Source organism: Eptatretus burgeri, chromosome 7 (genome assembly GCF_056783735.1).
Source record: "Eptatretus burgeri isolate ZD-2024b chromosome 7, Ebu_testis_v1, whole genome shotgun sequence".
In the NCBI taxonomy this organism is placed as follows: domain Eukaryota; kingdom Metazoa; phylum Chordata; class Myxini; order Myxiniformes; family Myxinidae; genus Eptatretus; species Eptatretus burgeri.
Window position 1 is genome coordinate 89,126,942 of NC_140967.1, and position 21,187 is coordinate 89,148,128.

General features: G+C 47.9%; 1 protein-coding gene across 2 annotated transcripts in view; it reads left to right on the forward strand.

Moving 5' to 3' along the window:
- Positions 1 to 21,187, forward strand: part of XPO1 (exportin 1) — a 133,289-nt gene that overhangs the window by 46,367 nt on the left and 65,735 nt on the right. For both annotated transcript variants that reach the window (XM_085890382.1, XM_085890381.1), the window contains exons 8-10: positions 784 to 832; positions 2,201 to 2,320; positions 20,714 to 20,842. In XM_085890382.1, the coding sequence (XP_085746508.1) occupies positions 784 to 832; positions 2,201 to 2,320; positions 20,714 to 20,842 (298 nt within the window). The remainder of the gene's footprint in view (positions 1 to 783; positions 833 to 2,200; positions 2,321 to 20,713; positions 20,843 to 21,187) is intronic.

The following is a 21,187-nucleotide window of genomic DNA, read 5'->3' on the forward strand; positions in this document are numbered from 1 at the left end:
ATTATCTTGCCAAAAGGAAGTTTTTGCAAGATATGTTAGTCAGCTTGTATGTTTTTTTTTTTTTTGTTTGTTTGTTTGTCTGTAATCACGTATAAAAAATTCTGCAGAGCACAGTTATCATTGGAAATTTTTGTAACCGCATATCAGAGGCCTATAGAGGTCCCTTTCAGCGCACAAAATTTTGAAGGTCAAGGTCACTGTCGCAAATCAGGGGAATCGACAAAACCCTTATTTTTTGAGTAATTTTGATCGGATCGTCTTCAAACTTCATCGGAATATAGTTCATGGTCTGGCGCTCAGCTGATTAATTTTTGGTGGCGATTGGCCTTGACCTTCATGGTTAGCGCCTGAGGTCAAACATTTGACCCCAAGGTCAAATTTTCAAGTTTTAGGAACCATATCGTGTAGTACCTCAAATTGAACACCTCGATGAGTGCTTTCTAGATATGTCAAGCTTGAGACATTATGACGTCATTTGGTGACGTTATGAGGCAAACGCATATTTTTCATGGTTACTCTGTAGAACGATTCTCATCGGAATCTCTCGTAGGCAGATATTCCTCAAGGAGTCGCTCCTGGTGGATAGCAGCTCTGTTCACCTCAGTGTGACCTTAAAGAAGTCACACGTGGTCACCTTTTGGCAAGATACGGGTCACCCTGCGGGTGACATTGTTTTTATTTGAATGTTTGTTTTTTTTTTGTTTTCACAAGAATGACTTGATAACATTGAACAGCACAATTTCCAGTTGAGGCTGATTAATTTTGTTGTTGTTCACGTTGCAGCATGTGCACAGAGTTTTCACAGATTTTCCAGCTTTGCCAGTTCGTCATGGTGAGTGGTGGTTTATTTTGGAGCCGCACTGGTACATGTCATTGGATTGCTTTCAATTTGCTTTATTTTGTTTCTCTCTCTACTTGAGGTGATGTTCTCCCATCTGGAGTTTTAAAACTTTTTCATGTGCCGGGGGGAGTTGGATGGGTTCGTTCCCAGCCATGTGGGAGTCAAATATTATTTTGTGTAATTTTTTTACTTCGCTGGATTTTTTTTTTCTTTTTCTTTTTGGCTCCTTTGCTCTCACTATTCCATTGGTGGGAAAGCAAATTGTAACCTAAATAAATAATACTTTCACCTTTTTCATGCTGCGGTAAGCCAAAGCTATCTGCTATGATAAGTGGTGTACAGAACAGTCCTACGCCATTCCCATCCCTTGAAGATGTATCTCCTATAAATGGATGAGGGGTGTGTGGTGTGTGTGTGTGTGTGTGTGTGTGTGTGTGTGTGTGTGTGTGTGTGTGTGTGTGTGTGTGTGTGTGTGTGTGTGTCATAATTTTTGTCTATTGATTGTGTACATCTATTGATTAATTATGCGCTATTGGAATTTACCTTTTAGACTGCTGAGACCTCTTCAACCTTTGAAGACCCAAAAGTCCCAAAAGTTCCTGAGGACCTAAAACTCTCAAAAAGTTCTCGAGGACCCAAAAAGCTCCTGAGGACCAAAGACCCTTAAGATCATTGAATTCCCCAAACACAATTAAGACACTTTAAAACCCCGAATTCCCCAAAGACCCTTTGGACCCCAAAGACGGTTAAGATTCCTAAGACTCTTGACTCCTAAGACCCTTTAAGACCCTCAAGTCTTTTGAAGAGCTCGAAGACCTTTAATACCCCAAAGACCCTTAAGAACCGTAAGATCCCAAAGACTCTAAACACCCCAATGGCCTGAAAGACTTCAGAATTGCCCTTTAGATCATTTTTGGAATTACCCTATAGATTCCTTTTAGAATTACCCTTTAGATCCCTTGAGAATTACACTTTAGATTCCTTTTAGAATTACCCTTTAGATCCCTTTAGAATTACCCTTTAGATCCCTTTTAGAATTACTCCATAGATCCCTTTTAGAATTGCCCTTTCGATCCCTTAAGATCCCTCTTAGAATTACCCCTCAGTCCCCCTTTAGAATTACTCTTTAGATCCCTTTTAGAATTACCCTTCAGGTCCCCTTTAGAATTACCCTTCAGGTCCCCTTTAGACTTACCCTTTAGATCCCTTTTAGAATTGCTCTTTACATCCCCTTAGAATTAAACACGGTGGGTTAGAAAGGTGGTTCTTCATTTTTGACAGACAGGATGGAAGGAAGGATATATAGTGAAGCAGCGACACCACTTAAAATATTTAAGGTTTTAACTTTTTCCTTTTTAGGAGTCATCACAGAATGCCCCTTTAGTGGCTGCCACTTTGGAAACTCTACTCAGGTTCCTGAACTGGATTCCACTGGGATACATCTTTGAAACTAAGCTTATCAGCACCTTGATATACAAAGTAAGTTTGATCTTTCCTTTTTTTCTTGCTTGGCATGTTTTATACCATTGTCTGATTTCTCACAGCATTAAAGATGTCCTTGTATCATTTGGAAACCATGGACGAAATTAATTTTACTCACATTTATATTTGTTGAGCTGCTGGTGTTCTCATCTGAACCACTGGCTCATGCTGTAGGAAACCCAGGTTCAAATGGACCTTGATATACAAAGTAAGTTTGATCTTTCCTTTTTTTTCTTGCTCGGCATGTTTTATACCATTGTTTGATTTCTGACAGCATTAAAGATGTCCTTGTATCATTTGGAAACCATGGCCGAAATTAATTTTATTCACATTTATATTTGTTGAGCTGCTGGTGTTCTCATCTGAACTGCTGGCTCATGATGTAGGAGACCCAGGTTCAAATGGTATGTACCAGATGTGTTTGTCCATTGTCTACTGAAGCCCTTGTAATTGATGTACAAGCACATTGATGTCTGCTAATGTCTTTGGCCTGCATGTGATGCATGTCCGTGGTCCACGGAACCCGAGATTAATGTAAAAACTGTGGTTTTTATTATTCCCGCGCTTTCGAAGAAAGCGGGAATATTGTGATTGTCTCCGCCGTCCGTCCGTACGTACATCTGTACGTCCGTTTGTCTTACCCTGTAACTCCTCCTACACCGTTTGAAATAGGAACTTGAAACTTTGGGACATAGTAGATTTATGTATGGGGAAGTGCACAACACTTTCGGATTTTTGATATGACCCCGAGGGGCCGGGCCAGAGGGGTTGGGGTCATGGGGGTCGATTTTTTAAAAGTGTATTTACCATTGTACATGGTAAATTCTTTTATAAAGAACTTGCTTATATGGCCCCCATGAGTGACAAACAGTCACAGGTTTTACTGTATTTATCTAATTGATTATGAATAAAAATAATTAATATTATACACAGTTCATTCCTATGATTAAATTGATGCACAGTTCTATATTGCTGGACAGTGTTAAATTAATGTTTCATGAAATGTTGACATGCTTGCAATGACTTCTGAGTTAGTAAACATATTAAGTCTTTGGTCATAAAGCACATCAAATAGAAAAGAATAGTCAATAAATTTTGCAAGATAAAATTTCACCTCGCGTTAATGGGACAAAGCAGTGCGAGCGGGAATATGCGATGGTGTGCCATCGACAACGTAGTTCTAGTTTATTTTAATATTGTCCTCCTTTTAAAGCCACTTATTCACGAGTGCAGATTCCATGTGTCCTGGCCGTTGTAGAAAAACATGCATGTTCAAATAAGTGTCGATATATATTATAATATATTGCAATGCATTTGGTCATGAAACAGGAAAACTGATGAGATCATAGCTCCTTCAACCAAAATGTGTTGTATAATTGTCAAGACTTTGCTTTTGAAACCTTAACACAAGATGGAATGTAAAGCAAATTGTATCTGCAGCTCTGGATGTAACTGCTCGGTTCTCATCGCTGTTTTGAGAAATTAAGTCGATTTTGAACAACGTGTTATGGTGCTCCTTCTTTTTCGTCTTCGTCTTCTTTTGTTCGCAGCACAAGGCTGCTGGGTGGTATCAATGGCTGGGGATGCGGCTGTGCCGCTGATGCAATGTCCTCTGCTGGTTAGGGCAGGAATTTGTAATTTGTTCAGGATGCCGGCAATAGCTTGCCTACTTTTTGCGAAGGACACCATGGAATCTTTAACGTCCAGTCATCCACCAACAAATGCTGGCACACGGGGACACCCGTTTAACATCCATCCCAGGGACAGCACACACATTGATGAATCACCCTGCTTGGAAACACCAGGATGAACAATCCCTGAAAAATAAATCTTTCTCAACAATCCTCTTGAAGAAGTCCTTTCATTCAAGCTTCTGAGTCTCACTATATGCCATAATATTTCCTGGGAAAGCCACTTTTCCAATCTGGCCTCCAAAGCCTGTCACCGACTGGGAATCCTCCGTCGTGCAAAGTCCTTCCTTGGCAAACCTGAGCTCCTGACCACATACAAAGTTTTTGTCCGCAGCCTGATGGAGTACTGCTCTCCCCTCTGGGTTAATGCTCCCGCCTCTCACCTTTCTCGGCTTCACGCTGTGGAAACCAAGGCATTTAGGTCATTGGCATCTCCCGTGATGAGGCTGAGTCTTTGCGTCTCTCACCGCAGGCAGGTCGGTGGTCTTTCTGTCTTCTACCGTCTCCTCTCTGGTCTCCCCCCCCCCCCCCACCCCATATTTCCGCAGGGCGCTCAAAGTCCGCCAACAACCCCCTTCTGCTAAAACTACCAAAATCAGGAATCACTGTTCACCTTCACTCTTTCATTCCTCTTTTTTTCCCACCTTTGGAATAAAGTCCCACACTCTCTTCAATCGCACTCTTCCTTCCAGGTCTACAAAACAGCTGGTTGCCACCATCTATTATCTTCCCCCATCCAAAACCCGCTAATCCACCCCAAACCCACCTCCTTCAAATTCTTTGCTTTCCTTCCTGAAAGTTCCTGTAGTATAAGGACCTAAAGTCCCTGTAGTGTCCATCTTGTTTACCCTGTGTCGCCTACCCCATCCCTCTGCCTTCCACAGATCTCCTCATGTCTCTGTTCCCCACTGTTTTTTTCCTTCCCTCTCCTGCCCCTCTTGTCTCCTGCTCCCCTTGTGCGTTTCTGTGTGTTGGCTCTCTTACGAGCCTCGACTGTGTATACAAAAACAAAACAAAAAACACACCCAAATGCAATACCCTCTCCTTCGGTGAGGGTAATAATGGGAGTTGAGGTTGGGGTCATTTAAGAATTTGGGCATTTGTATATTTTTGTTGGGGTGGGGTTTTAACAAAAATATTTTATAGGCCCTTTAACACCCTCATTACGTGCAGAGTTATGGTACAAGTTTGTTCAATCAGGAGGTATCTCAGTGTACCAGGTAATGATTGCTTGGCTACCTTGATTCGAACATAAGGCTAAAAAACAATTTCATTATTACCTCCACCACCGAAGGTGAAGGAGGTTATGTTTTCACCCCTTTCTGTCTGTCTGTCTGTGTGCAGGATATCTCAAAAAGTTGTGGACGGATTTGGATGAAACTTGGTGGATAAGTTGGCTGTGTGGCAAGGACTAAATAATTCAATTTCGATGAAAATCTGAATCCTGATCTGGATTTGAGAATTTTCCAAGTGATTCTTCACCATTGAGAAATAGGGCCAAAAATGATATATAGCACAATATCTCAAAAGGTTATAGATGGATTCCGCAGAAACTGTCTGGAATACTTGCGTATTTGAAAAGGACTTATTGATTCAAATACAGATAAGGCTAATACGCATGTAAGTGGTTACCTAATAATATGCTAATACGCATTCAAATACGCATGTAAGTGGGTTACCACTCTGTTTCAAAAATGTCAAAAAAATGAAGTCTGTTCCATTGCTTTCTCACTACATTTCCTGAAAGTGCAAGTCTAACTGAGTTCAGAACAAAAAACCGTATAGCTTAAATATATATATATATATATATATATATATATATATATATATATATATATATATATATATATATATATATATATATATATATATATATATATATATATATATAGCCTGGTGTTGGCTTAGTGGTTAGGGTGGTGGCTTGGGATCCCAGGGTCCTGAGTTCAAGCCCCGTTGGCTGCTGAATTGACACCAGGGGGTTGACAGCCTGTCATCCTTCCGAGGTCGTCGAAATGAGTACCAGTGTACTGGTCCCGGTGTATGCCCCGGTTAGAATAGGTGTACCATATCCCTGTGTGTCGTAAGAGGCGACCAGGGTTGGCGTCAGGAAGGGCATCCGGTCATAAAACATTGCCTCAAGAAAAAGCCCAACCCCTGCACAGCAGGGAAAAATGGCTGTAAAAACGGTCATATATATATATATATATATGTATATATATATATATATATACCGAAATATGATACTTTGAAGAAGAGGTACCTATTTTGATGGTTTTGCGAGTTTTCAATGAAATTACATAATTTTGACTTTTTTTTTTTTCATAAAATTTTCAAACCGGAGGTTTTCAACGCAAGCTCACTTCTTAAAACTGTCAATTACCATGTTTTGCATTGAGTTTTAATATCAACATTATACGAGACGGGCAGAGGCTGCTATTCCGATAAGTTATTTGTCTGTCAAGAAACTGGGTCAAAATTGGTCAGAACGGGTCAGGCTATCTTTTAGACCCTAATTGTCTATTGTGGACAATGTTTAGAAGCTTACGTAAACAAAAGTTGGCAAGCTAGTGTGCTACTTTCATGTGATAATAACACAAAAAATTATACATATAACAAGAATAGATATCGATATGTCGCTTCATTTCGGTCCTGTTGCCATAGCAACGGAAAGGAAAATTTGGAACATCAGCTAGTTTCTGAATGTATAATACGTATTAAACTGTTTTGGTATGTGGAGATTGCATTGTAAGTAGTTTTATTTAATTTTGAGTGCCTACCTGTCCGTAGCCTGACACTGCCCTGGTGATTTTCTGTTTTGTACACTGTTTTGTTGCACAGCTTTTACAAGTCCGAAGACAAATTTGCTGACGGCCGATTTTTACCTATAAAATACACAGGGAGTTTGTCGCTCCTGGATCTTCAAATGAAGGTCTATACAATATCCTGTGGATGAACTTCCTATAGGTCCACTTTTTATTAGTCGATGGTTTCTCAGAAGCCAAAAATTAGGTAGATTTTGAAGCTCGGCGATTTTATTTTCAGCATCCATTTTAACCCGGAAGTATGACGTCAAAACCCGGAAGTAACATAATTTATCCGACTTTCCAGCCAGTTTCCGGCATTCCGATTCCCAAAATAAAAAATATATTAATTTGTCACTTTTAATCATTTATAAGAGTCAAATTAGACACATCTAAAGGTATGAAAACGGACTTCATTATTACCAAAATAATTTTTCTTTTTTGGAAAAATAAATGAAGGTCATAGTATATAACTTATTCTAGCAACTAATCTAATAATCAAAATACCAATTTCTGGGATTAAGAAATAATACATACTTATTTTTTTTATTACTGCTCTATTGAGTGACTGTCAGATGCTGAAAAGCACTAAACGAGAGAAGATTTATCGAACAAATTCTTGGACGTAAATTTTCAATTCAATCAATTCTGGGAGTAACAAAAAGCTCTCTAAATTCTCCAAAACTGTTTTAACTGCCTTCTAAATTAATAAAACATTTTTTAAATACCTGGAAAAATATTTTAAGAAAATTAATTTTTTAATCAAATTCAAAAAAGTGTGATGTGCAGTCGGACAAAAATGCAAAATGACTCTAAGCCATGCATGTTTTCAATATTTTTTATACTATTATATCAAAATCACTGTGCCCCATTTGTAAATAAATTTTAGTGAAAATAATCTGATGCACAGAAGAATAAAAGCATTTTTTTTTAAAAACGTGACGTGCAGTCGGACATTTGGGTTGGAAAGTTCAGTCAAGCCGCTGTAATTACGTATCCACCTGGATCATCTCAATTTTTTTTACATTGATTATTGGTAATAAGTTGAATAATTTAAGACACGTAAATATGAGTTATTGATAAACTGGTCATTTTGTTCGGGGATTTCATAGTCCCAGGCTGTAAAAGGGCAATAAAACAAGAAAAAATAGAAATATGCCAGAATGTGCATATATCATGCGAATCCACCACTGACCGATACAAATGCTGATTTTCTCAGACGGTGGGTGACAACCTTTTGATTATACGAGAAATTTCATATAGAATGTGTTATATGTTGTATTTTTGCATGGTCTAATATATGTCATATTTTAAGGTGAAACAAGAAAAAAGGCCAATACTGGGCATGTAGATTCAGTAATATACATCATAGACCCATGAACCTATATATTTTAAGGTCCTATGCAACACTGTCTGTGCAATGAACCAAATTTCATGACCAGTAGTAGTCTTTGTGACTTTCAAAAATGCCACTCAAGTCAGGGTATGCCCTAAAATAGGGGTGATAACCACTTACCTGAGCTTAGCCATAAACAGATGTTTGGTACTACAGAACTTTAATATGGATACAAATAAACATGACAAAGTGACCGAAGCTTTTCGTGCTGCACTCTTCAGGGTAAAAATCGCAGCAAGTGAAGAAGGAAGTGAAGGCGTGTGCTTTATACGCAGGTCTCAATAAGGTAGACGCTGATTGGTTCGGCCGTAATGATGTCACGGTTAATCCGAACGCCCATTGGTCGGCTCATCATCTTCACCTCGAGCTCCCATTGGCTGGAGCAGAGTTTGCCGATGATTCACGTTTGCAACCACATCCTGGAGAGAGGGGGGAGGGGCCTCTCCTAAGGTCCATTCACCATTTGTTACTGTACTTCCCTTGATTTTTCCATGCTGAAAGAGACACAGCGATCGTACAAATTCCTTTTGACGACATAGTATTGGATCGGTGGTAAGGATGAAGGTTGCTTCCAACATACGTAAATGAAACGAGCTCCGACCTCGGCTCAATATCCTGAACATATCTGCATTGTACTGGTCTGCACAGATAGGGTTGGCAACCAGGTGCTGTGCAATAGCAGATGAAGCAGGTACAGCGGCCGGTGGTTGCTGGATATTTCTGCATGCTCTCACTGGTTGTGTTCTAACCCTCACAATCTTTCTTCGAATCGCCAAGGGGATGTGTTGTTTGATCCGATCAGCCAATCTTAGTGTTGTGCGGCCTACGTACCGAGCTTCACATCGGCACTTAAACTCATTAATAACATTGCTGGTTTGTGAGGTGGGTAGTACATCCTTGTTGACTGACATCAGCAAACGGCGAGAGGTAAAGATTACTCTGGGTTGCACAGCCAGAAACGTGTTGGACACAATATGTTTGATTTGTACTTCAAACCTTCGTGATGATTGCCCTTTCCAGGGCATCCTAATATAGACTGAACATTTGTCCGGACCAATCTTCCGATCTCTTGTCGTGTTTAGAAACTTGTGTGTGTATCTCAACTATATGCTCAGGATAGCCATTCTCACCAAGTATATTCATGATTTTGTCAATTCCAGCTGGAAGATTACAAGGTGAACAAATCCTCTGTGCTCTGTTAACCAGGATATTGATCAAGGCAATTTTGTATCTCGTAGAGCTGTAGGAATCTCACTGAGTAGACTGCCCTCTGAAAGCCGGCTTTCGGTAGACGGATGTTGTGAAACCAAGGTTGGATCTATCAACCAACGTTGGATCTATCAAGCAACACGTCCAAAAACGGTAACGCGTTTGACGATTCCAGCTCCGTAGTAAACTTCAGCGCTGGATGTAGAGTGTTGAGCCATGTCTGGAAATTTTCACATGCCGTCTGAGACTCAAACAAAGCAAAAATGTCATCAACATACCGATAGTATACGATGGGGGAATCGACACCTTGCCGACCGGTCAGTTTCTGCATTTCCTGATAGCCTACAAAAATATTTGCAAGAGCTGGGCCAAATGGAGAACCCATGGCCACACCGTCCATTTGAACATACATCATGTTGTTAAAACTGAATTCCAGTTCCACCTCCCTTGTTGCTGTGTTCATTAATTCCACGAAGACGTGTTCCGAAATAATCGGTTGTTCCAGATTGGTGTGATACAGCAAATGTGCGCATATCTCAATCATCTCCGTCAATGGGACATTCGTGAACAAGCTTTTAATATCAAAGGATGCCATGATGTTGTCCTCACTTGTCGGTGTTTTAGCTCTAATTGATTCTGCAAATGTGAAGGAATCCTTAACCACGAAATGAGAAAGTGAATCCAATACTGGTTGCAGTACCTCTCCCAACCACTTTGCAAGTTCATGTTGTGCAGATCGCACCATGGACAGTATCGGTCTGAGAGGGATATTCCCCTTGTGAATCTTCGGCAGGCCGTACATTCTTGGACGTTGGGCTCCAACAGGTTTAATTCTGTCGAACACCTCCAACCGAGTCCCCGAACAATAAAACCATCACACTTGAACCCATTGAGATCCCATTTTCATTTATGCTGAGGTGTTGGAGTATATGTGAAGGGGTATTCTCACACAAAAAAATCGGGACCATCGGTTTGGCTGCGGAGCGGGGGCCCAAGGTCAAAGGGCGCCCCAAACTATAACTTTTTGAATTACTGTTTCGGAGTGATTTTACTTTACGCGATTCGAAAGATCTCGCTTTTACGAGCATTTTGATACCAAGATCAGCCAAATTGGAGCACTACAACCTGTGATATGGCCTCTGGAAGATTGTGGGGCAGCCGGGGGATCCCAAATTTGGGGGGCCCCTAAAATGGGCCCCTGTGGGCCCACAGCTCTAAAAGTTGGTATTTTGAGTTTTTTCACCCAAGTGAATAAATGACTAACATATGGGGAGAAAATGAGGTGTTGGTGTCGGGAGGGTGTGTACACTACTTGACATGGAATGCCCCTATATGTACAGTGGGGAGAACAAGTATTTGATACACTGCCGATTTTGCAGGTTTTCCCACTTACAAAGCACGTAGAGGTCTGTAATTTTCATCATAGGTACACTTCAACTGTGAAAGACGGAATCTAAAACAAAAATCCTGAAAATCACATTGTATGATTTTTAAATAATTAATTTGCATTTTATTGCATGAAATAAGTATTTGATGCATCAGAAAAACAGAACTTAATATTTGGTACAGAAACCTTTGTTTGCAATTACAGAGATCAGATGTTTCCTATAGTTCTTAACCAGTTTTGCACAGACTGCTGCAGGGATTTTGGCCCACTCCTCCATACAGATCTTCTCCAGATCCTTCAGGTTTCGGGGCTGTCGCTGGGCAACACAGACTTTCAGCTCCCTCCAAAGATTTTTCTATTGGGTTCAGGTCTGGAGACTGGCTAGGCCACTCCAGGACCTTGAGATGCTTCTTACGGAGCCACTCCTTAGTTGCCCTGGCTGTGTGTTTCGGGTCGTTGTCATGCTGGAAGACCCAGCCACGCCCCATCTTCAATGCTCTTGTTGAGGGAAGGAGGTTGTTGGCCAAGATCTCGCGATACATGGCCCCATCCATCCTCCCCTCAATACGGTGCAGTCGTCCTGTCCCCTTTGCAGAAAAGTATCCCCAAAGAATGATGTTTCCATCTCCATGCTTCATGGTTGGGATGGTGTTCTTGGGGTTGTACTCATCCTTCTTCTTCCTTCAAACATGGCGAGTGGAGTTTCAACCAAAAAGCTCTATTTTGGTCTCATCAGACCACATGACCTTCTCCCATTCCTCCTCTGGATCATCCAGATGCTCATTGGCAAACTTCAGACAGGCCTGGACATGCACTGGCTTGAGCAGAGGACCTTGCGTGCGCTGCAGGATTTTAATCCATGAGGGCGTAGTGTGTTACTTGTGGTTTTCTTTGATACTGTGGTCCCAGCTCTCTTCAGGTCATTGACCAGGTCCTGCCGTGTAGTTCTGGGCTGATCCCTCACCTTTCTCATGATCATTGAGGCTCCACGAGGTGAGATCTTGCATGGAGCCCCAGACTGAGGGAGATTGACTGTTATCTTGAACTTCTTCCATTTTCTAATAATTGCGCCAACGGTTGTTGCCTTCTCACCAAGCTGCTTGCCTATTGTCCTGTAGCCCATCCCAGCCTTGTGCAAGTCTACAATTTTGTCCCTGATGTCCTTAGACAGCTCTCTAGTCTTGCCCATTGTGGAGAGGTTGGAATCTGATTGATTGAGTGTGGACAGCTGTCTTTTAGGCAGATAACGAGTTAATTCAGGTTATGAGTGGAGAATGGGAGGGCTTCTTAAAGACAAAACTAACAGGTCTGTGAGAGCCGGAATTCTTACTGGTTGGTGGGTGATCAAATACTTATTTCATGCAATAAAATGCAAATTAATTATTTAAAAATCAAACAATGTGATTTTCAGGATTTTTGTTTTAGATTCCGTCTTTCACAGTTGAAGTGTACCTATGATAAAAATTTCAAACCTCTACGTGCTTTGTAAGTGGGAAAACCTGCAAAATCGGCAGTGTATCAAATACTTGTTCCCCCCACTGTATATGTATATCCAGGGGGCTGCAAAAGTAGGTATACAGTAAGGAGTATACCAGTGTATCATTACTGTATACCTACTTTTGCAGCCCCTGTATATATATGAAAAAATATATATATGTATATCTGTATATATATATATATATATATATATATATATATATATATATATATATATATATATATATATATATATATATATATATATATATATATATATATATATATATTGCTACGGTGGTGGAAATTCACAGAACACCATTCAGGTTCCCTGAAGATCAGTTATTTCGATAAGTGTGTGTTCCAGGTTAGATTTCCCCACCAATGTATAACAAGCATTGTTCGTGTGCCGGGCTGTGTATCTTTGAGTTAGCCGTTATTCTTTGCTATCTTTTATTTTAAACAAACTCTACAACCACATCATCGCCACAACCACGCCATCCCCACCACAACGCCACAGAGTCTACAACCATGTCAATCTCCACAACACAGCGCCCTCCTCAGCAAACAGCGGAAAAATGCCTTTGTTACGAACTCGCGGCGCAACAGGAAAGCCACATTCCAGTGTCCGTGTGCATTCAGCCGTGAAAGCGGCTGATTTGCATAAGTGGATCAGAACGGCCTCTGCCAAGAAAGGAACTGTCCAATAAGTAGTGAGGGGGGCGGAGCCAGCCGGCGGTGAAGGGTCGAAGGTGAAAAGGGGGCGGGGCCGAACCTCGGGTGAGAGGTGGGGGAGCGGGCACCCCCGGGCCCGATAACAAACCGTGCTGGAACGCCGAGAAGTCAGTCGGGGGGCAGTTGGGCTGGGTCGTTGGAGACGGGAGAAGTCGCCAGGGGCAGTCGTCAGTGAAGAGTCGTCAGCCGGAGACGGAGCGCGTCGACAGCCGGAGACGGAGCGCGTCGACAGCCGGAGACGGAGCGCGTCGACAGCCGGAGACGGAGCGCGTCGACAGCCGGAGACGGAGCGCGTCGACAGCCGGAGACGGAGCGCGTCGACAGCCGGAGACGGAGCGCGTCGACAGCCGGAGACGGAGCGCGTCGACAGCCGGAGACGGAGCGCGTCGACAGCCGGAGACGGAGCGCGTCGACAGCCGGAGACGGAGCGCGTCGACAGCCGGAGACGGAGCGCGTCGACAGCCGGAGACGGAGCGCGTCGACAGCCGGAGACGGAGCGCGTCGACAGCCGGAGACGGAGCGCGTCGACAGCCGGAGACGGAGCGCGTCGACAGCCGGAGACGGAGCGCGTCGACAGCCGGAGACGGAGCGCGTCGACAGCCGGAGACGGAGCGCGTCGACAGCCGGAGACGGAGCGCGTCGACAGCCGGAGACGGAGCGCGTCGACAGCCGGAGACGGAGCGCGTCGACAGCCGGAGACGGAGCGCGTCGACAGCCGGAGACGGAGCGCGTCGACAGCCGGAGACGGAGCGCGTCGACAGCCGGAGACGGAGCGCGTCGACAGCCGGAGACGGAGCGCGTCGACAGCCGGAGACGGAGCGCGTCGACAGCCGGAGACGGAGCGCGTCGACAGCCGGAGACGGAGCGCGTCGACAGCCGGAGACGGAGCGCGTCGACAGCCGGAGACGGAGCGCGTCGACAGCCGGAGACGGAGCGCGTCGACAGCCGGAGACGGAGCGCGTCGACAGCCGGAGACGGAGCGCGTCGACAGCCGGAGACGGAGCGCGTCGACAGCCGGAGACGGAGCGCGTCGACAGCCGGAGACGGAGCGCGTCGACAGCCGGAGACGGAGCGCGTCGACAGCCGGAGACGGAGCGCGTCGACAGCCGGAGACGGAGCGCGTCGACAGCCGGAGACGGAGCGCGTCGACAGCCGGAGACGGAGCGCGTCGACAGCCGGAGACGGAGCGCGTCGACAGCCGGAGACGGAGCGCGTCGACAGCCGGAGACGGAGCGCGTCGACAGCCGGAGACGGAGCGCGTCGACAGCCGGAGACGGAGCGCGTCGACAGCCGGAGACGGAGCGCGTCGACAGCCGGAGACGGAGCGCGTCGACAGCCGGAGACGGAGCGCGTCGACAGCCGGAGACGGAGCGCGTCGACAGCCGGAGACGGAGCGCGTCGACAGCCGGAGACGGAGCGCGTCGACAGCCGGAGACGGAGCGCGTCGACAGCCGGAGACGGAGCGCGTCGACAGCCGGAGACGGAGCGCGTCGACAGCCGGAGACGGAGCGCGTCGACAGCCGGAGACGGAGCGCGTCGACAGCCGGAGACGGAGCGCGTCGACAGCCGGAGACGGAGCGCGTCGACAGCCGGAGACGGAGCGCGTCGACAGCCGGAGACGGAGCGCGTCGACAGCCGGAGACGGAGCGCGTCGACAGCCGGAGACGGAGCGCGTCGACAGCCGGAGACGGAGCGCGTCGACAGCCGGAGACGGAGCGCGTCGACAGCCGGAGACGGAGCGCGTCGACAGCCGGAGACGGAGCGCGTCGACAGCCGGAGACGGAGCGCGTCGACAGCCGGAGACGGAGCGCGTCGACAGCCGGAGACGGAGCGCGTCGACAGCCGGAGACGGAGCGCGTCGACAGCCGGAGACGGAGCGCGTCGACAGCCGGAGACGGAGCGCGTCGACAGCCGGAGACGGAGCGCGTCGACAGCCGGAGACGGAGCGCGTCGACAGCCGGAGACGGAGCGCGTCGACAGCCGGAGACGGAGCGCGTCGACAGCCGGAGACGGAGCGCGTCGACAGCCGGAGACGGAGCGCGTCGACAGCCGGAGACGGAGCGCGTCGACAGCCGGAGACGGAGCGCGTCGACAGCCGGAGACGGAGCGCGTCGACAGCCGGAGACGGAGCGCGTCGACAGCCGGAGACGGAGCGCGTCGACAGCCGGAGACGGAGCGCGTCGACAGCCGGAGACGGAGCGCGTCGACAGCCGGAGACGGAGCGCGTCGACAGCCGGAGACGGAGCGCGTCGACAGCCGGAGACGGAGCGCGTCGACAGCCGGAGACGGAGCGCGTCGACAGCCGGAGACGGAGCGCGTCGACAGCCGGAGACGGAGCGCGTCGACAGCCGGAGACGGAGCGCGTCGACAGCCGGAGACGGAGCGCGTCGACAGCCGGAGACGGAGCGCGTCGACAGCCGGAGACGGAGCGCGTCGACAGCCGGAGACGGAGCGCGTCGACAGCCGGAGACGGAGCGCGTCGACAGCCGGAGACGGAGCGCGTCGACAGCCGGAGACGGAGCGCGTCGACAGCCGGAGACGGAGCGCGTCGACAGCCGGAGACGGAGCGCGTCGACAGCCGGAGACGGAGCGCGTCGACAGCCGGAGACGGAGCGCGTCGACAGCCGGAGACGGAGCGCGTCGACAGCCGGAGACGGAGCGCGTCGACAGCCGGAGACGGAGCGCGTCGACAGCCGGAGACGGAGCGCGTCGACAGCCGGAGACGGAGCGCGTCGACAGCCGGAGACGGAGCGCGTCGACAGCCGGAGACGGAGCGCGTCGACAGCCGGAGACGGAGCGCGTCGACAGCCGGAGACGGAGCGCGTCGACAGCCGGAGACGGAGCGCGGCGACAGCCGGAGACGGAGCGCGTCGACAGCCGGAGACGGAGCGCGTCGACAGCCGGAGACGGAGCGCGTCGACAGCCGGAGACGGAGCGCGTCGACAGCCGGAGACGGAGCGCGTCGACAGCCGGAGACGGAGCGCGTCGACAGCCGGAGACGGAGCGCGTCGACAGCCGGAGACGGAGCGCGTCGACAGCCGGAGACGGAGCGCGTCGACAGCCGGAGACGGAGCGCGTCGACAGCCGGAGACGGAGCGCGTCGACAGCCGGAGACGGAGCGCGTCGACAGCCGGAGACGGAGCGCGTCGACAGCCGGAGACGGAGCGCGTCGACAGCCGGAGACGGAGCGCGTCGACAGCCGGAGACGGAGCGCGTCGACAGCCGGAGACGGAGCGCGTCGACAGCCGGAGACGGAGCGCGTCGACAACCGGAGACGGAGCGCGTCGACAGCCGGAGACGGAGCGCGTCGACAGCCGGAGACGGAGCGCGTCGACAGCCGGAGACGGAGCGCGTCGACAGCCGGAGACGGAGCGCGTCGACAGCCGGAGACGGAGCGCGTCGACAGCCGGAGACGGAGCGCGTCGACAGCCGGAGACGGAGCGCGTCGACAGCCGGAGACGGAGCGCGTCGACAGCCGGAGACGGAGCGCGTCGACAGCCGGAGACGGAGCGCGTCGACAGCCGGAGACGGAGCGCGTCGACAGCCGGAGACGGAGCGCGTCGACAGCCGGAGACGGAGCGCGTCGACAGCCGGAGACGGAGCGCGTCGACAGCCGGAGACGGAGCGCGTCGACAGCCGGAGACGGAGCGCGTCGACAGCCGGAGACGGAGCGCGTCGACAGCCGGAGACGGAGCGCGTCGACAGCCGGAGACGGAGCGCGTCGACAGCCGGAGACGGAGCGCGTCGACAGCCGGAGACGGAGCGCGGCGACAGCCGGAGACGGAGCGCGGCGACAGCCGGAGACGGAGCGCGTCGACAGCCGGAGACGGAGCGCGTCGACAGCCGGAGACGGAGCGCGTCGACAGCCGGAGACGACCAAGCTACGTCACGGTCCGAGCAGACGGCCCTGAGTCGGTCGAGCGACGCTGAGGAGTGAGCGGGTCCTAAAAGAGCAAGGCCCGTTCGCTCCTCTGAAGCGTCGTCAGCCAGGCCCGATCGACCAGGCCGCGGGGAAGGCTAAGCGACCAAGGAGGGCCGCCCGCCAAGCTGCTCAAGCGATTGGCACGTTTTGCGACGCCCCAGGTGGAACAGACAGATACCGAGGGTCGCCGAACAAAAACCCATCGAGTTGCCACCAGGGCGGCAAGGTAACCAGCCTGGCCTCTCAGAGCCCCTGCGGTCATCCCGGCTCTGAGGAATATTAAAGGCTTACGAGCCTGTGTCTTTTCTTTCTTGGGTTTTGTGTGGAAGTCTGTCGGGCGTTGTCTTTAAGTAGAATTGTTAAGTGCGTGCTGTAAATGAAATAGCAACTGGCTGTAGGCTTTTGTTCGTGTCTTGTCCCCTATCCCCGTTCATTGACTGCTTTCGTGTAAAAATAAATAACCCATTATTTGAATGTCAACCCGCTCGTTGCGTCACTTTCTCCATTGACTGCCATGGTGCGCTCGGGATATTAACTGGCTATTAAGGCCGATAAAAGTGATCATTTGGTCCGACGGAATTTGGCGATTTATAACCGCTCGGCTTCGCATATGGAACGAGCCGCCTAAGCAGCTCGTTTTCGTGCAGGTCCCGTCGAGTTATAAACTCCCGGTATTTCTGTCTGCGCGAATAATTTGGTACATCGATAATTCGGCGATCGACCCTGTAGCGCGTGGACAGAATAATTGGCTGGTTTATGATGCGCTAAGGCATCCGTGACTGGATTTCGGCGTTGATCCGGAAAGTCACGACTGGATTGCGGCCTTCGGTGGGCGTATGACCGCGATTTGGCTCGAAAGGTCGTCCGCACCCCGAACGTGGTGAATTCCCATAACAATATGTAATATATATGTGTATGTGTATGTATATGTATATGTATATGTTACGTTACGCTAGCTGCCGTGGGGAAGGAGCGTCGTTAGTCGCCCAGCGAGGAAGGTAATCTGCGCGGCCTCGCGGAGCCTCTGCGGTCTACACGGCTTCACGTTATAAAGGCCCACGGGCCCAGTCTGACTCCCTTGTCTATGGGGGTGGTCTTTTTCCTGGGGTTTTGCTTTCGAATGCATGTTGTGGCGCCGTGTCTTGTAAGTAAAACCTGTTAATTGACTGTACATAATTGCTTATAGATGGTCGTCGCACCTTTTGCTTTTATTGATTCCATACCTGCATGACAGTATACGTGTGGAAAATAATAAATGTGCTTGTGTGAATGTTAACCCGTTCGTCGTGTCTTTTTTCCCCAAATTAAACTGCTATCTTGCTTTCGGAATACAAGTTGGTTTTTTGAATACCGATCATAGAATCGGGTCCAACGAGGTCTGGCGATAATACCTGCTCGGTTATCCCAGAACGGAATGGACCGCTTAAGCGGTTCGTGTCCATGCAGGCCTTCACCGAGGTATGGTCCCTCGGTAGGTTACCCACGTGGGTACTTAGGTATATCGATATTCGGCGATTGACCCTATTTCGCGTGAGTAGAATACGGACTGGGCCGTGGTGGGATTAAAAACCCACCCCTGACTGGTTTCTGGTGTTGTTCCCGAAAGTCACGACTGAATTGTCCGTCCGGTGGGCGAGACGGACGCCATTGGTAAAAGCGGTCGTTCGCACGCTGGGCGGTGTAGATTCGTAACAATATATATATATATATATATATATATATATATATATATATATATATATATATATATATATATATATATATATATATATATATATATATATATATATATATATATATATATATATATATAGTTTATTATGCGTTTGTAAGTTTCGGCCAAATCCGTCTAACATTTTGAAATATCGTGATATATATATATATATATATATATATATATATATATATATATATATATATATATATATATATATATATATATATATATATATATATATATTGTTGTGGTTTCCCACCCGCTTGGTGTGCAAACGACCGCTTTTCGCTAACGTGGCCGTGCGCCCACCGGACGGGCAAACCTAGTCGCAGCTTCCCGATCAACGTCCAAACCCAGCTACGGGTGTTTTTATAACACCAGAGATCAGCCAACTCTTCTGTCCACGCGCGACAGGGTCAATCGCCGAATTATCGATATACCTAATTATTCGCACAGACAGAAATGCCGGGGGTCTCCACCTCAACGGGACCTGCACGAAAACGAGCCGCTTTACGCAGCTCGTTTCGTATGCGATTGCCGAGCGGTTATATATCGCCAAGTCCCGTCAGACCCGATTATCTTATCGGTGTTAAAAACCAGCTATCATTCCGAACGCTCCATGGCAGTCAATGAGAGGAAGGGACGCAACGAGCGGGTGACATTTAACAATGGGGACATTTATTTGAACACAGGCAATGCAATGAATGGGGGGATGGGGAAAAAGACACGAGCAAAAAATCCTACAGCAGAGTTCTATTCCAATGTGAAGCAAATACGACACAGGCACTTAACAGTTTCCTACTTATTAGACGGGCCCACGGACACACGTACGCACACACACCCAAAAAATGGTGACTGATGCCTTTAATAACGGACTCCAACTCGGAGGACAGATGAGCTGAAACCCAGAACCTATCTCGAACCTCTCCACCTCGTGTGGTCTTCAAGCTGTTCAGACCCGGGCTCCAGCGAGAGCGAGCTGGATCCAATCGCCATGAGCCGCAATCCTTCCCGAGCTCCAGCGAATCCTCTCGTGCTTCCGAACACGTGCTGGTGAGACGAGGCGCCGATCCTTCCCGTCGATGTGTCGCCATCTCGAAGAACCACCTCCAAGATGAGGCCGATGAGTCCCACCAAGCCGGGAACCAAGCGGAGAACAAAGAGCTCCACGAACCAAGAACTCCGAGCCGAGCAACCAGCTCAACTCTCGTCCGATGAACAAAGCCTCTCTCTTCGACGAACCAAGCCAGAGCCGAAAAAGCGAACCGACCCAAGCAGAACCCGAAGGCCTGCTAAAAGCCAAGCTGAAGCAAAAAGCTTACTAAAAGCCTCAACCCTAACCCGAGCCAAGCAGAAGCCGAAGCTCTACTGAACAACCAACCCGAACCAACTGAGGATCTCTTCCTTATTCTCCTCCACCATTCCCCGCTCCCGGCGTGACTCATCCCCCCGTGCCTGCACAACCGCGGGTGGGAGGGAGTTGTTTACGTCCCGTGATTCAGGACGGGAGGGTTCTTCTTCCTCTTTGCGAAGAGGGGGAGGGCGTCTCCATTGTGTTGGGATCGCTTTAACTATTAAATTAAATCACAGCACATCTAATCGATTTCTGCCCATTAAACAATAGAAGGTGAACTATTTCGGGAACATGCACTTATCGGCATATCTGACTAAAGGAACCTGAATGTTGTGTGCAATCGAATTCCCAAATTCGTAACAATATGTACATACATATATATATATATATATATATATATATATATATATATATATATATATATATATATATATATATATATATATATATATATATCACGATATTTCAAAATGTTAGACGGATTTGGACGAAACTTGTTGATGAGTTGGTTTGGTGATAAGAACAAGCTCATAAAATTTTCATTCCTGTCCGAATCCAGATCCGGCCCATCAGTGGGATACAAAATGTAAACGAATCAGCCTGGCGGAGGTATGGGCTCCACTGAGTGCCCTTCTAGTTTTAATTGCAATGGACTTTTTTAATTGTTTGTTTGCTTCGCTTTCATTCCATTTCTGGCAGTTCTTGAATGTCCCGATGTTCCGGAACCTCACTCTGAAGTGCTTGACTGAGATCGCTGGCCTGACAGTCGTTCAATATGAGGAGCAGTTCATCACGTTGTTCAGTCTCACCATGCTGCAGCTCAAAACGGTAACTTACAAACACATCTGGTGTATATGGCTTGAGGACGAGAACGTTTTGTAAATCAACCAGGTTGTTGCTCTTCTTTTTTTTGTTTGTTTGTTTGTTTGTTTTTAATCCTCCATTTTGCATCTAGCCACTCATTCCTGTACAAGAGTCTGTGTTCATGATTGAGCAAAGCACTGATGGAAATTATGTATAACTTTGTGACGAAGAATGAAGAAACCGATGCTTCCAACTGCCATAATATACGTCTCTCCTCTCATGGTGTTGGAAACACCTCAACACGATCCTCCGTATTCAATACAGAAGTGTTTGCTTTTCATGTGCTCGTGCAACATGTTTAAACATGCA